Source organism: Panicum hallii, chromosome 5 (assembly GCF_002211085.1).
Source record: "Panicum hallii strain FIL2 chromosome 5, PHallii_v3.1, whole genome shotgun sequence".
In the NCBI taxonomy this organism is placed as follows: Eukaryota; Viridiplantae; Streptophyta; class Magnoliopsida; order Poales; family Poaceae; genus Panicum; species Panicum hallii.
The window spans coordinates 58058839-58073351 of record NC_038046.1 but is presented as its reverse complement, the minus strand read 5'-3'; the positions used below and the strand labels follow the sequence as shown (position 1 = coordinate 58073351).

Below are 14513 nucleotides of genomic sequence, written 5' to 3'. Positions count from 1 at the left end.
CTCAGGTCGTAGTGGCCAGGACGGCCTCGTGTCGCGCCGGGGACGAAGGTGCCAGCTGCACCACACGTAACCTATCCAACACCTCGCCGCTGCGGAGCGAGTTGGGCTGCAAAGTGCTCGAGGTTGGGCTGGATCAGGTCATCAGAGGACCGTCTGCGGCCCGGTTTACAGGTTGGTGGATTTTGAAATCAAATCAGAACACAAAGCCCAGAGATGCCAAGGAAGAAAAATGAAGAGAAAAGATGGGCTGCTGCTGCTGCTGCTCCTCGATGTTTGTGTTTCAAGAACTAGGATCTAGGAACTTCTGGTGTCACAGCCAATTTTAGGTCGTAGATGTCTGAAGACACCCTTTGGGGGCGTAGATCTTTGAAAAAAGAAAGAAGATCCTTCCACCTATTTAGTCCTTCCATATCCCATGGGGAAAAAAGATCTTTGAATCCTGTTAGTGTTACTGTAACAGCCTAACACCCTCAATATCCTTCCACATATGGGGGAGTAGAAGCCTGAAGGCACCCTCAATATCTTCATCTGCAGCTCAAACTTGCGTCTCTTGTCATCATGCGAATCTTGTGTCTGAACAATGCAAGCAGTGTCCGGAAGCTGCTCGATCATTTGGACAAGTTCGCCCTTCTGAGTGTTTCTAGTAGAATGCTAACAAGTAAATGAAGTGAATTTTGCCGTGCAGTTCCACTCTTCAAACTGAATGAAGGTGTGGCAAACCGTTATAGTTGTGGGAAAAAAAATGCTTGGTTCAGTCAGCATAGCTTGGTTTTGTCAGCATAGAGATTTTGTTTTGCTGCTCCTAATTTGACACGTCTGCTGAGATGGAAAAAAATGTCCAGTTCCTCTCCTCCTCCCCTGTACTAGTACTACTAGTGCTTCTGTACTTCCTGTATGTAGACTAGAGCAGAAGAAGGAAGCAACGGCCTGAAGCGAAGCGCCAGGCGTTGCACTTGGAGGATAATCAGACGATCCATCCATCCGATGTATATGTATCTGTTCAAAGAGGAGGCAGGAGAATTTGCTCACGGCCATGGCCATGGCTCATGCTTTCTTGGGATCTCCGAGTCTTGAGAGAAGCGACGGAACGAGCGATCCTTCACCGAAGCATCACCCGTTCGTCCACCTCCCTGTGGCAGCATGGAACATGCGGGGAGCGCGACGAGAAGCAAGAGCAAGCTGGCGGCGAGACGACCGCGCGGGAGAACCGCGGGCTCTCCTCGACCCCCGGTGGCCGGAGCAGCCGGAGGCGAGCAGAGCGAGGAGGGCGGGGCGTGCGGCTTCAGCGGGTGCCCCTCCGCCTCTGCCAGCCCGGCACCGGATGTTTTGCAGAACCGCCCCTTGATAATTGCAAATACCCCCTGATTTGGATCGCGATTATTTGCATATGGCCCCCTTATATTTACATATAGACCCCTTTCATGGATCGCGATTATAGATCGCAACCCGACTATGTGCAAATTGCCCCTTATAGTTTGCAAACACCCCCCTATCTCGGTATATCTTACTGGCTTCCTGGCCGCCGCCGTGTTCCCGGCCGGAATTCACGAAGCCCCTTCGGCTCCCTCAGATAAGACCAGACATGGACCAGCAGCCGCGGGCTGAGCACGCGCGGAGGCCGGGGGTGTCCGTCGCGGGCCCCCGCAGGTGCTCACCGGCCACCGCATCTTCTCCTGCGCGGTGGCAACCGGCGCGCCTGCCGGAACAGGTGCGGCAACCACGACCGCGGCCAAGCCGACGCGGCGCGCCGACCCAAGCCTCGTCGCCGCCGCGCGGCGGCTGCTGGCCGCGGTGGGCGCTGCTCGACGACGCGGCCAACGCCTACCTCGCGCTGTTGTCGCAGCACTGCGTTCACCCTCCACTCCCTGTCGCGCTTAACTGTGACGAGTCAAAAACAAGAAGACTTTTGCACTGGGTGTTCAGATTAGATTACTGGCGCACGGAGCACGACGTCGCGGCAGAGTTTCAGTGCTCGCGCCATGTCTGCCATGCGGTCCCGCGCGACGCGCCCAGCATCCCGTCGGTCCCTCCGCCTCCACATCGGCCGGCGGCAAGGTGCCCACGAGGAAGGAGATGGAAGATAGGGGACGGGCTGAGTGCGGCCGGCGCTGCTCCGGCGACCGGAGCGCCGTCGCGTGGATGCCCCGATCGATACACCCCAGGTGGACCGCATTTGAATACCGACCGGGTGGACGGTATTTCCACGACCGTCCACCCATGGGTAGCTACCAGCCGTCCGATCGTCATCGCGCGGCCAGGATCGGCGCACGGCGGAAGGCGTCTTCCACATCAGGCGCGCGCGGGGCAGCCGGTGGTCGTGGTCCGGGTCCGGTGGCTCAGAGATGCGGCGGCGGCGGCGGCGGGAGGCGCCAAACCGTGGCTCGAGGAGCGGCCAGGCGTGTTCGTGGAAGTGCGTTCGCCGCTCGGGCCTCCGGCGAGGGCTGTCTTGTCCCAGTGCCGCTGCCGCCGGCCGTGTTGAGGCCAGGGGTGGAGAGGCAGGGTGCAGTGCACGGGTGCCGGCGGCGCCGTGGACTCGTGGAGGACGAGGACAGCGGCTGCGGATGGCGGCCGATGCGCCGACCCTCACTACAGCCACCGTCGGGGTTCAGGGGCACGCTCGATTTGCTCCCCCACCGCACATGTCTCCACTGCGTCGAGGTCGTTTCGAACAGAGCAGAGTAGCCTGGCACTCAGGCAGGCGACGCGATTAGAGCGGGAGGCTCTGCGGTCTCTCACCGTCGTCCCGAGTGCGGCAAACCGAAGAACTCGGATCAGTATCTGAATGCTAAAAATTCTCTGCATTGCTTTGGTTTGATCGTCATCCGGCTTCCAGCACATGCAGATACAGAAGTAGCCCCCCGTTTTCCCCCAGCTACCAGTCCTCTGTACTTTGATGCATCAAATGCAGTTCTCTTGACTAACAAACTCAAGCTGAGCAATGAGGGGCAGGAAACATAGAAAAGGTAAGGAAAATGTCGGTGAATCTTAGACCTCAGCGAGGCTAGAATGCAACCCATGGAAATTTTTGCAACGACTCGGATATTTTTCTACATGTTAGACAATCTCCAGCTGTCTCTCTTTCCCCAATAAACTTAGAAAGAAGATATACTACAACAGTTTCCTAAAACCTTTCCCTTTCCCTGAGAATTATTGGGTTGTCCTAATATTTTATCCCAACTTCCCTCAAATAAATGTAGAATTTTGACTCTCTCAATATGTTATTTGTATTAGGATGAGGTTATTGGAGAACTGTAAAAGTATATCTCTCAATCTTTATCTCTATCTACTATTAATAATAAGCAATGATTCCTTGCTCTGTTAATCAGAGTTGTAATCGGTATCCGGGTGGCTGTAAAACCATTTAAATTAGCGATTGTCAAGTAAAATAGAAAAAGATTGAAATCCTCAACCGAAATGTACTATATTTTTATAAAATACATATGGTGTATAATATATATATTTTTCTATGCTAACTAATATATTTATATGGTTTCCTGTAGCAACGCGCGGATATATTTGTTAGTAATCTATAAAAATGGTATTTGGACGTTTCTATATTATTTTATTGGAAGATATTTATTGAGGAACTGCTATAGAGATGATGTTCTCAGTAAGTTTGTTTGCCCCTGCCATCGTTTATGCTGCTAAGCCAGGCATCGGCAATGTAGCGGTAGGCTGCCTCTGTGAGGTGTCCATCCCAAAACAAATAGGTTGATGGATCCCGGCACACCGTCGCCCCTGGCATGCCGCACCCGGCGCTGGCGTTCATGTTGTACCTCCCACCTCCGCCGCAGCAGCACCTCAGGACATCTCTCCTGAACCCTGCAATTGTCATAAACAGATTGTCTATTTTTAATGTTTCAATAACAAAATTTCAAGAAGAGATTAGTCGTAATGCCATAATTGAACTGACAAAAAAAAACTGACCAAGTTTGTCGGGGGACTCGACCATCTCAATGACTGGGCTGAAGAAATCGGCGTAGATGACCCTGGCATCCGGGTGCGCTGTCCGGACACTCTGGAGCGCCTCCTGCAGCAGCGAGTTGTGGTAGGCGGCCAGGTCGTTGAGCTCTGCCAGGCAGCCCGTCCGGGAGTCGTAGGCCGCCGGGTCGGCGCTCGGGAAGAAGGCGAGGTTCGGCGGCAAGCACCCCAACGGCGGGACCCCGGGGACGACCACGGTGCTCGCCCCATGCTTGATCAGCCGCTGCCAAGAATTGTTTGTTGATCCAGGCTTGTGGTTCAGTTCGGCCTTGCTGATCAGTTCCCCGGGCAAAGGATCATAGGCGATTGAGTGGATTGTTGTTACCTCGGTGGCGGCGGAGATGGTGTTGACCACATCGGGGACGAAGGATCTGATCTGCGGCAGGGTCTTCCCGAACACGGAGAAGCTGTAGTCGCTGACCCCGAACACGCCCATGAAGAAGAGCGACCTGCGGAAGAAGCCCCCGCACTCCGCGGGGCGGCACAGCGTCTGCTTGAGCGACTCGAACCAGCGCAGCTGCACACCGGAGCTGGTGTTGAGGGCGAACGGCCCGACGACGGGGATGTCCCGGTAGAGGCCGGCGTCGCGGGCGAATGCGCCCGCCACGGCGAAGTTGGCGCCCTGCCGGAAGCTGCCGGCGTGCGCCTGCAGGGCCGGCGGCACGAACGGGAGCCCCAGCTTCTCCGCTGCGCGCGCGCACGCATGGCGAGCGAGGCGATTGAGGACATCACGGCACACTAGCTAGACACGAGCCGGGCGGGCGCGCTTACCGATGAAGTCGACGATGAGGCGGCCGTCGGAGTTGCGGCCCGTGGGGCGGCCGAAGAACGTCATGCCGTAGGGGGCCCGGGCCAGTGGGTTATCGAGCGAGAGCGCGGCGAAGACGACGACGTCGTTGCCAGTGTCGGCGTAGCAGTCGCCGAAGCTGAAGATGGAGTCGTAGCGCCGGGTGATGGGAACGAAGGAGGCCGGCTCGGCCGGCTCCGCCGCCCCCACCACCATGGACGGCGTCGTGAGCAAGAGAACCGAGAAGACGCAGAGGAGCTTCATCGTTGGTAGGGAGAGATTGGAGCTGGGCACGTCGACGTCGATCGAGTTTGTTGCCTTGCTATGGTATTCCAGCGCTGCCGTAAACAACTCGACATGGGACCGGCGCGCGGGGTGGTTGGCCGCCATTGACGAAGCCAGGACAACAGGCTGGTTTTGAGCAGTGACCGGGCCATTGCCGAATTAACAAAGACGAAGGGACGGTTCTATCCTTCCATGGTCCCGTGTGAATCTACATCAGGCGGCATCTGGGGTGCAGGAAGAATCATGGCAAGGTAATAGTGACGAGCTGACCGACATTGTGCCACCACTCCTCAATAACAATAATGGCCACTTATTTTCCTATACATAGGTAGCTTAATTACGTGGGAGCTAGCTGCAACATTATGTTTCATGTTCGGTTCATCTATATAACATCAAAGAGCATGAAACAACATCAATATTTTCCGCCCGTGTGCCCACATATCTGTACAGAGCGGATGGTGGATGGATGGCTGCAGGTTAGCCGAGGTGCTTGTTGTCGAGGATGGGCGGGTCGGCGAAGGGCCCGTAGAGCCATCCCTTGGCGATGTGGCCGTAGGAAGCCTCGGTGAGGTGGATGCCGTCCCAGCTCCAGTGGTTGGAGGGGTCGTCGCAGGCGTACGCCCCCGGGTCGCCGCACTTGGCCGTCAGGTTGAAGTTGTACTCGCCCACGCCCGGCGCCCCGCAGCACGCGCGCGGCGTCTGCTTCAGGAACCCTGCGACGAAAGATTCGAAGCAGTGAAAGATCGAGAGATGCGTACACTGATACACGCAGCAGAGCATAAATAGTAGCTTCACTTCACTTCACCTTCACCTACAAACAAGCAAAGCCACTCGCCATCGACGCCGGTTGGGTTCAGACTTTCAGTTGGTCGCGTCCCACTCGCGCGCGCGCGCATTGCCGCCTTCCACCCACAGCACAGCATGGCCGCCCGGCAGCAAGGATGCCATCCGCAATGGTGGACGCCACCCTCGCGGCGCCTCCGCTCGACCTCACCGCCCGCCGCCGCGCTCTCCAACGCCAACGCCGTCGCCGTGGCGCCCAGCAAGCCCAAGGCCAAGACCGTCGCCTCCCGCTACCTCACCCCTTCCGCCGCCAAGTCCCCTGCCCCGAGGCCGTCTGCCTCCGCCGAGCGGCCGCGTCCGGCCCAGCCCAGCGCCGTCGCCACTACCGATGCCGGCGGGAGCGCCACCACGACGACGCGGACGCTCGCGGTCGCGTTGCAGAGCCCGGCATATCTTTGGAGACAAGCAGGGCGAGGTCCGCGTCGCCCGCGGTGGTGCCGGCGGCCGCGCCGGAGAAGAGGAGGCCCGGGGCCGCGGGTGCGGCCGCGCGGGCCAAGGTGTCCGACACGAGCCAGAACACGTACCGGTGGCCGGCGTCGGCGACCCCGCCGCCGTGCGGGCCCGACGCCTGCGCGCCCGCCAAGAGCCCCGGGTTGGGCTAAGATTCGTACATACGGGCAACAAGGCCCATTGGGGTTTCATATGCAGGAGCTTATGGCCCATCTTATATCTAAGGATGGGTCCTCCAATCTAAGATGACTACATGAGTGGGCCTACGGTCTAGTTAAATGGACTAGCTCAGCCCAGACTTCCTTATTAAGTCACCTGCGATGAGAGAAATTAGGCAGCCTCACAAATTCTACTGATCATCTAACAACAGCCAACAGGCGCGCATCTCACAAATCCAAATCCCCGGAGCCAGCCGTCGGCGACGCGGCGGTACGCGGCCTCGGTGAGGTGGAAGCCGTCCCAGTTCACATACGCCGCCGGGTCCCGCAGGCGCCCACCCCCGGCATCCCGCACGCCGCGCTCAGGTTGAAGCTGTACCTCCCGCGGCCGCCGCCGACCCGCAGCGCGCCGTCCGCGCCGGCGAAGCCGATGACAGGCGCGTACAGGTCCGCGTAGGCGACCCGCGCGCCGGGGTGCCTGCCGCCGAGCCGCGCCAGGGCCATTGAAACAAATAGAATTACAACACGAATATTTACAAATTTAAACTTAGCATAATCCAGTGGGAACCGCAAAAAACAAAGTAAACCTACCAATGAAATCTATGATCCGTCTGCCGTCGGAGAGGCGGCCCGTTGGATGCCCAAAGAAGGTCATCCCGTACGGCGGTTTGGTTATCCACAGATCGGGTGTCGCCGGCCCGGAGATGATGCCTTTGTTGCCGGCGTCAGTGTAGGAATCACCGAAGCTAAAAATCGAGGTGTACTGGGCTTGCGGCGGATAAGAGAAGTAAGCTGGAGAGCAACACATCGATCTGCAGGCAAAAAACTATGCGCTTCATTGTAGGTCCTGAAGAACAGAGCATTCAGTTTTAATCCCTCTCAAGAAAAATTCTAGTTGTATGATTCCGAGCCTGGTACGTCAGCATTTGTAGAGACAATTTTACATCGGCATTGGCTTGCTACTGTTTGTGCTAATGGTATATATAGCACTAAAAAAAATTCAGAATAAAATTCTTCTGTGCATATTTGGCATCGGATCTCTCTAACCAATATATACGTTCAAAATTTATAACTGGCCAAACCCCTTGTATAGTTAATATTTTCTAAATTTAAGTATGCTAAGAAATTTTTAGCATACAACTTATACTCTCCCAATAAGCCCAATAATCGCCCGGCACTCTTGTGGGTGGAACTTGGGACAGATAAAACCCAGCACGAGTATTGGGCAGCTTAGAACCAACAGATAAGCCCAGTAATCGTGTGACTAGGCCCAGACAAAATAAAACCCAGCAGGATTTGAGCCAGAGCAGATCAGAGCAAGACAAAGCAAAAGCAAGCAACAAAATTGCGCCCGATCCCCTTCCTGCTCGATTTTCTTGACTATGAGAAGCAGCACACAGGCTACGCAAAAGCTACAGTAATATCAACAGGGAAAAAATCACACACCGAGCAGATGTATGCATGTATACCGACCAAAACAACGCAAAGAAACAACAGAATCTAAACCAATTAATCTGAACAGAGGGCCATCCTTATTTGTCCTTGTCGTCTCCGTTCCTTTCCTCTACAGCGATCATGAATTTTGCAGGCGTGCGTGCCCTGTCCCGTTCCCGGCGTGCAGACAGCTCTGTACTTGCCGGCCGGAGGTTAGCCGAGGTGCTTGTTGTCGAGGATGGGCGGGTCGGCGAAGGGCCCGTAGAGCCATCCCTTGGCGATGTGGCCGTAGGAAGCCTCGGTGAGGTGGATGCCGTCCCAGCTCCAGTGGTTGGAGGGGTCGTCGCAGGCGTACGCCCCCGGGTCGCCGCACTTGGCCGTCAGGTTGAAGTTGTACTCGCCCACGCCCGGCGCCCCGCAGCACGCGCGCGGCGTCTGCTTCAGGAACCCTGCGACGAAAGAAGAGGCACAGGAGAAAGCATCAGCATTGTTGCGACCGGCGGGAAGGAGAGGATTGCTGAAAAGCCCAACCAGAGCAGGGACGGGCCCAGAGAGAATTGGGCCGGTCTTCTGTAGTCGACGGCGACGTGCCAATGCCTGACGTGCATGTGTGTCAGTGCGTGGTGGATAAGATTGTTGGCATGTGCCATGAGAAGAAGATTCCATTCCCAAACCCGGATTGCCCGGATCGCAGCAGCCTGTCTCGCTTGTTCGGTATCCAGTAGACAGATGGGCCGCATTTTTTCCTATACCAGTAAAGAAGGTTTAAGAGCCGTCCCTCGACCGGTGACTGATCGTTGGAACAAACTCCCTCCGAATTATAACCTGGCTCTTCTTCGTCGTCCCTGGCTCTACATTGGACAGCACGTCGCCCATGAAAGGTCAACGCCACGCACCTCCCATGGGGCTACAGCTTAGTACAGGTCTCGCAGCACGGCCCCCGTCATCCGCGCTGGTTTTCCCCTTGGATCCGCTCGCCCCCGTGTCGACGGGCCAGGCCTGATAGTGATAGGCTCAACTCCATCTTTCTCAGCTACATCCATGACCGGATCAAATAGATGTTGCTTTCTCGCTGAGTTGTATTTCAGCGCAATCAAATCGGCCAGACAAAACGTAACTAGTTCTAGAATGGACTGCTAATTTTCAACTCAACTTTGTCTCTGTTTGGGTTTTAAAACAGGAACGAGGAGGAGGAGAAAAGGAGAAGGTGAGGTGGACGGGTGGCGGGCCCCAGGTGTCAGCGCCCGTCCACGTTGCCGTAACGAACCCAACTACCCAGCTTAGCCTGCTGCAACAACCTTAGACGCAAACTGCTGCCGTGACCAACAGGCCGCCGCCCGCCCGGGAAGAATCGAATCAATCGACCGCACGACCAGGACGAGAGAAAAACCAAACAACCAAACCATCGATCAGGCAGGCAGGCTCACCGTATTTCTCGGCGTGGAGGACGAACTGGATGGCCGGCGTGTAGTAGTCGGCGTACATGATGCGCACGCCGGGGTGCTTGGCCCGGAGCTCCGCGATCTTGCGCTGCAGCGCCGCGTTGTGCACCCACGACAGCGTGTTCATCTCCTTGATGCACCCGCTCCGCCCGCCGTACCCCTCCGGCTGCTTCCGGAAGATGGACAGGTACACGGGGAAGCAGCCGATGGGGAGGACCCCCGGGACCACCAGCTCCACGGCGCCCTCCGCGATGAGCTTCTCCACGCCCTCGCCGATGGAGTCCACGACGTGCGGGACGAAGTCGTGCGCCTCCGACAGCGGCCGGAACGCGAACAGCGGCGAGTTGTAGTCGTTGCCGCCGAACTCGCCCACGATGAACAGCGACCGCCGGAACAGCTCACGGCACTCTTCCGGGGAGCTGCAGATCTTGGGCTTCATGTCCTGGAACCACTTGATCTGGGTGTGCAGGGAGCCCGAGTTCCAGACCGTCTTCCCGAGGCCGCGCGCCACGAAGAAGGGCGTGTCCAGCGACGTGGCGCCCGTGATGGCGAAGTTGGCGCCGCGGTGGAACGTCGCGTTCTTCGCCTTGGACGGCGGCAGCAGAGGCAGCCCGAGCTCCTGGGCTGCTCATCACGAAGACAAAGGTCAGTGAGAGAACGACTACTTGATCGCGCGCGAGCGAGCGAGCGAGAACTGACGGCCGGTCATCAGCAGCCAGCTCGGTCGAACGATGAATGCGTAGGCGTGCACAATTAATTACTGTATGAATTACCGATGAAGTCGACGACGAGGCGGCCGTCGGAGCACCGCCCGGTGGGGTATCCGAAGTAGGTCATGCCGTAGGGCAGGCGCGCCGTGGCGAGGTAGTCCGGGATGCCGTCCACAACGAGGTTGCCGGCGTCCACCAGGGAGTCCCCGAAATTGAAGATGGCCGCGTACTCCCGCGCCGCGGCCGGCGCCGCCGCGACGAGGAGGAGAGCGACGAAGCACGACAGCCGCCGGCACCCCATGGCGAACGGAACTCGGAGACACACACGGCACGGCACGGCACGGTGGCGCGCAGCTGCGTGCCCGCGCGCGTTGCAGAGCTGTGCCGGCCAGCGCGTGTCTGCTGCTCGCCCCGCCTGCGCGAGCGTTTAAATCCCCGCGCGGAGCTGGGTCGCCGGGCGTACGGCGCGCCAAATTAAACTAATGAGCTGGTTGGAGTGCAAGAAGGTTTAGGTTACTGCAACTGGGCTTGCTAGTTTGATCAGGTCTTGACGGGGACGGAGTGGTGGCGAGACGATTCAGTCATGAGCACGATGCCATAGCTGCCGGGTCAATAGTCTCAAAGGATTCAGTCGTGAGCACGACGTCATCCGATTTGAGGAACGGACGGACGGACGGATGGATGGATGGATGATTTGCACACATGCATGGAGGAATCTACGGTGGTGGCGAGGGAGAACGGGAGGCAAGAACATGCACTGAATTATTCTCTCTCTCTCTCTCTCTCTCTCTCTCTCTCTCTCTCTAGTCTGTAGGGATGATCGAGCTGACCTTCATTTCAAGAGTTGACATTCTGAGCTGTTGTCAGGGATGTCTTGCGATTGGTGCTCGGATGGATCGATCGCATCTCGGCCTGCAAAGCCATGGGGGTTTTACTTTGCCAGCCTATCTTCGCCCAAAACATTTCGAACCTCCTTAATTAAGATTAAGAGAAGAAGAAGAAGAAAGAAAATTTCGCATTGGAATATTTCTTAGTCGATGTACTCATGTACAAGTTGATGTAAGAAAGTGTACTCTGTACTAGTGCCCCTCGTCAGAGGCAGCATCTGTTCCGGACCCGGAAGCCGACTCGCGCAAGCTGGCGAGTGAATTCGCAGCCTGTATGACAATTGACAGGCGACTCGCTATCGACGAGGGGGGGAAGCTCCCTCTAAATCGCACGCGGCGCAGCCAATGGAAGCGGGGCGGCGGCATCGCGTCGCCTAGAAGAAGTCTGCTCGCGCATGCCGCCGCCTGGAAGAAGTCTGCTCGCGCACGTCTGACGATCGACCAGCACACGAGGCCCCGGAAGGAAAGGGGTTCATGGCGGTGGTTGCGCCGTTCCTGTCAGGGATGACGATGCCTCCTCCGAGCTGGCCATATGCAACAGGGGTACAGTATGCCACGTTTGATCCGTTCCATCATACGGGATGGATTGACCCTGATGAGGACCGGAGCCGCGTGCGGCATCGATCGTTTGCTTGGCGTAGCTCATGGAATCCTCTGTATTCTATCCTCTCTCTGTGTTTCTGCACGTCCTGCAAGTGTACAGCTCCCTCGCTCTCAACATCCTCCGTCTCTCCGTCCTGAAAGAGTGGCAGGCCATGTGGGCGGCAAATTATTTATTCATATATATACATCGTGCTAGTGTACAGCCAGTGATGAATACGAATTAAAGAGGTTGAATACTCGGCCTGCTTATCGTACATGACTCTTATCTAGCTGGGTGGTGTTGGGCAGCTACCCAAAAATTTTAAAACTCGCTACGCTTAAACAAAGCTTCAACTTCAAGAGTTGAGTGACAGAGACATGAATGGAGCAAGAATCTGTGCTGATGGTCTCTAGACTAGAGCAGGGGAATTACTTCTTTCTTTTCTCTGTTACAATAATGAAAAGGAATAACTAACAAGGGCATGATCGGACTGGCGATGTTAAGTGTTGCAGAGATGACCATGCATCCGTGCGCTTGTAGGTAGGCAGGCACGCCCCAGTTCAGCTCTCTCGAGCGTTCTGTTCCTGCAGAAAGATACGAGTGCAACTAGGCCCTGCACGGCGGCTAAGCTCCAGGTTCCTGGATGGATGCTGGATGCTGCATGCCATGCTGACAAGCCACGGCTACAGTAGTGTCCTGTAAACAGTCCCTACAGACAGGTCGGTTTCAGTCCATCTGTCGCGTTGATCAACATGCGTGTTAAAGAAAGGATTAGCTTACTAGTAGCTCGCTCGTTCAATCAGTGCTGGTGGTGGTTGCCAACGATCGATCGACCTGCTCCTGGTGGTGGTTATACAAAGAGTCGATGGACGAATACGTAGCGTGTGCAGGTAGACAGGCCCGTGAGTGACCTCGCCGTGTCCCTCTTTGCCTGCCCTTAAATAACTCGCATGATTGCAGCTGCTGGTCGCTGGAGCGGCACTGATCGATGAGGCCATTCAGCAATCAAGCTGCGCGACTGTTCACGATCTGTTGCGTGTGCCGCCTGCTTGGTGCAGACGCAGAGGAGGGAGAGAGACAGCCATGGACGATTGGGCCTGCGAACAATAAGTAGGATGCTCGGTCGTCTAAGCGCGCTGTGTGGTTACGCTAGTGACGAAACTTCGAAGACAAAAGTGAAGCTGACAAGTCAGTAAACCGTTTGATTTTTTAACCTGTGGGCAGGTACGAAAGATTCACGCTTGCAAGTTGCAGCACTAGCTTGGCTTGGCTGGCGGGCGCACGGGTGCTGTCGATTGGAAGTCGAGGTCCCTGCAATGAACTTTCAGTTTCTGAATGGCGACTGACGGACTGCGACTGCAACAGCATAAGGGAGCAAAGGACAAAAAGAAACCGGCACGAGATTCCTCCCAAAAACGAATACGACGGAAAAGAAAATGTGCCCAGAGCTAGTTGGTTCGTATGGTTGGAGCTGTGCAGTGCTTCCTCTGTCGCTCTCACGGGAAAATTCAGAAGGCTGGCTGGTTTGCATGGCCGTGGCTGCAACGACAACCGCAAGCATCTGCTCTGTCGCTGTGCGGTTATAGAGAGTAGAGAGGTCCCTGGTTCTTTCTTGGATTTCTTGTGAATGCTTGTTCAGAAACTAAGATACTATATGGAAGCATCTGTTGGCAGGTTATACTGTTCCCCGTGTTTCCGAACACGTACACACACATAGGGACGCCAACATCAGTTGCAGACTGCTGGCAGCCGGTCTTGTACCAAACATTGCAGCCGCGTGCAATATTTTCCACAGGAATATTAGTCATACCAAGATAAAATTTGGTCATTTGGATAGGTGACTTCTCGTGAAACTTCCAAAGATGCAGTTTAGTTGAAGTCACCCTAAAGGATTAGAAGACAGTTAGTCCAAGTGTAGCAGCAGGTAGTAGCTCGAGATGCAGGGAACGTGACGTGGCAGGTTGGCAGTAGTATGTATGCTCCAGCATACACACTACGTTGGAGATCCACATCTACTAAATTGGGCGTCAAACGCATTGTAGCCCGATGTTGATAGGTATAGACTGACAACAATGGATGTTGACCAATAATAGATCGACAGACTTCAGGTTGTTTGGAGAGCATAATTTCTAATCCATACGTACTGGTAGGAAAGATAATCCTAGAAAACAAATTAAGTATTCTTGCCTCCAATAATTTAATGAAAAAGTATATTTTTGACCCCTCAAGTATTACAAAAGCGTGACATTCATCCCTCATATTTTATTTAGTGCAATCAATCCCTTAACTAACTAAATTGGTGCATTTATCGTCCCCACCTTAGTTTAAAAATAGTTTAGCTCCAGAATGACTTGTATTTGGGATGGAGGGAGTGGATTATAAGAATCCCTCTATCTCCCTCAGTACTACTATTTAGAGATTTTTTAGAGGGAGAGAGAACAATTTTTAGGAGTACAATCTATATTATAATCGATGACAATGACTTTCTCCAATGAGACGAATAGGTCTGATGCTTCCGAGCCAGCTTTGATTATTATTAGTCAGAATCCATATTCATGGGGAAAAAATTCTTATAATCCTATGATATGCAGACAGGCCCTAAGTCTTGCCATGGGCCTCATGGCCTTTTTCAAGATGCTAGGTCTTTATTGGGTTCTGTTGGGCTTCATGGCCCACGTTCTGTTTTACTGATAATCATGACATTCTTTTTGGGAAAAAATAAAACAACATAATTTTTATCTCATCTATGTTTTGAGGTTCTCTACCCGGGATTCAGATTTCAGAATGCATAAACCATACTACGTACGTGCTGCAAAGATTAACAAAGAAACTGTCATTTTCAAACCATGCAACGTTTTCCCGTTCTCACCAGCAAGTCACCACAACCATCCATCATCCCCTTACGATATTATTCCGTCATCAATTCCCTATCCATACACACACCGGCATCGAT

The 14513-nt window shown here is 54.8% G+C and overlaps 2 protein-coding genes across 2 annotated transcripts; both read right to left on the bottom strand.

Moving 5' to 3' along the window:
• Nucleotides 1-3528: 3528 nt before the first annotated feature.
• On the bottom strand, nucleotides 3529-5005 carry LOC112893491 (GDSL esterase/lipase At5g45910-like). Its single transcript, XM_025960857.1, has 4 exons — nucleotides 4753-5005; nucleotides 4307-4668; nucleotides 3928-4204; nucleotides 3529-3822 (listed from the first exon to the last, which is right to left on the bottom strand). The coding sequence occupies exons 1-4, from the start codon at nucleotides 4982-4984 to the stop codon at nucleotides 3608-3610; spliced, it is 1086 nt and encodes a 361-aa protein (XP_025816642.1). The 5' UTR covers nucleotides 4985-5005; the 3' UTR covers nucleotides 3529-3607.
• Nucleotides 5006-7832: 2827 nt separating this feature from the next.
• LOC112893490 (GDSL esterase/lipase At5g45910-like) lies at nucleotides 7833-10738 on the bottom strand. The gene is made up of 3 exons (XM_025960856.1): nucleotides 10154-10738; nucleotides 9366-10004; nucleotides 7833-8387 (listed from the first exon to the last, which is right to left on the bottom strand). Exons 1-3 carry the CDS (start codon nucleotides 10389-10391, stop codon nucleotides 8152-8154), a joined length of 1113 nt encoding a protein of 370 aa, XP_025816641.1. The 5' UTR covers nucleotides 10392-10738; the 3' UTR covers nucleotides 7833-8151.
• Between the last annotated feature and the right edge of the window lie 3775 nt (nucleotides 10739-14513).

Excerpts from the sequence above, each read along its gene's own strand:
- LOC112893490 (XM_025960856.1), bottom strand. The coding sequence starts at position 10,391 with ATGGGGTGCCGGCGGCTGTCGTGCTTCGTCGCTCTCCTCCTCGTCGCG. Across the intron at positions 10,005-10,153 it reads CCTCGTCGTCGACTTCATCG|CCCAGGAGCTCGGGCTGCCT; the intron begins GTAATTCATACA and ends CGTGATGAGCAG. Across the intron at positions 8,388-9,365 it reads CCTCCACGCCGAGAAATACG|GGTTCCTGAAGCAGACGCCG; the intron begins GTGAGCCTGCCT and ends CTTTCGTCGCAG.
- LOC112893491 (XM_025960857.1), bottom strand. The coding sequence starts at position 4,984 with ATGGTGGTGGGGGCGGCGGAGCCGGCCGAGCCGGCCTCCTTCGTTCCC. Across the intron at positions 4,669-4,752 it reads CCTCATCGTCGACTTCATCG|CGGAGAAGCTGGGGCTCCCG; the intron begins GTAAGCGCGCCC and ends GCGCGCGCGCAG. Across the intron at positions 3,823-3,927 it reads CGAGTCCCCCGACAAACTTG|GGTTCAGGAGAGATGTCCTG; the intron begins GTCAGTTTTTTT and ends TGACAATTGCAG.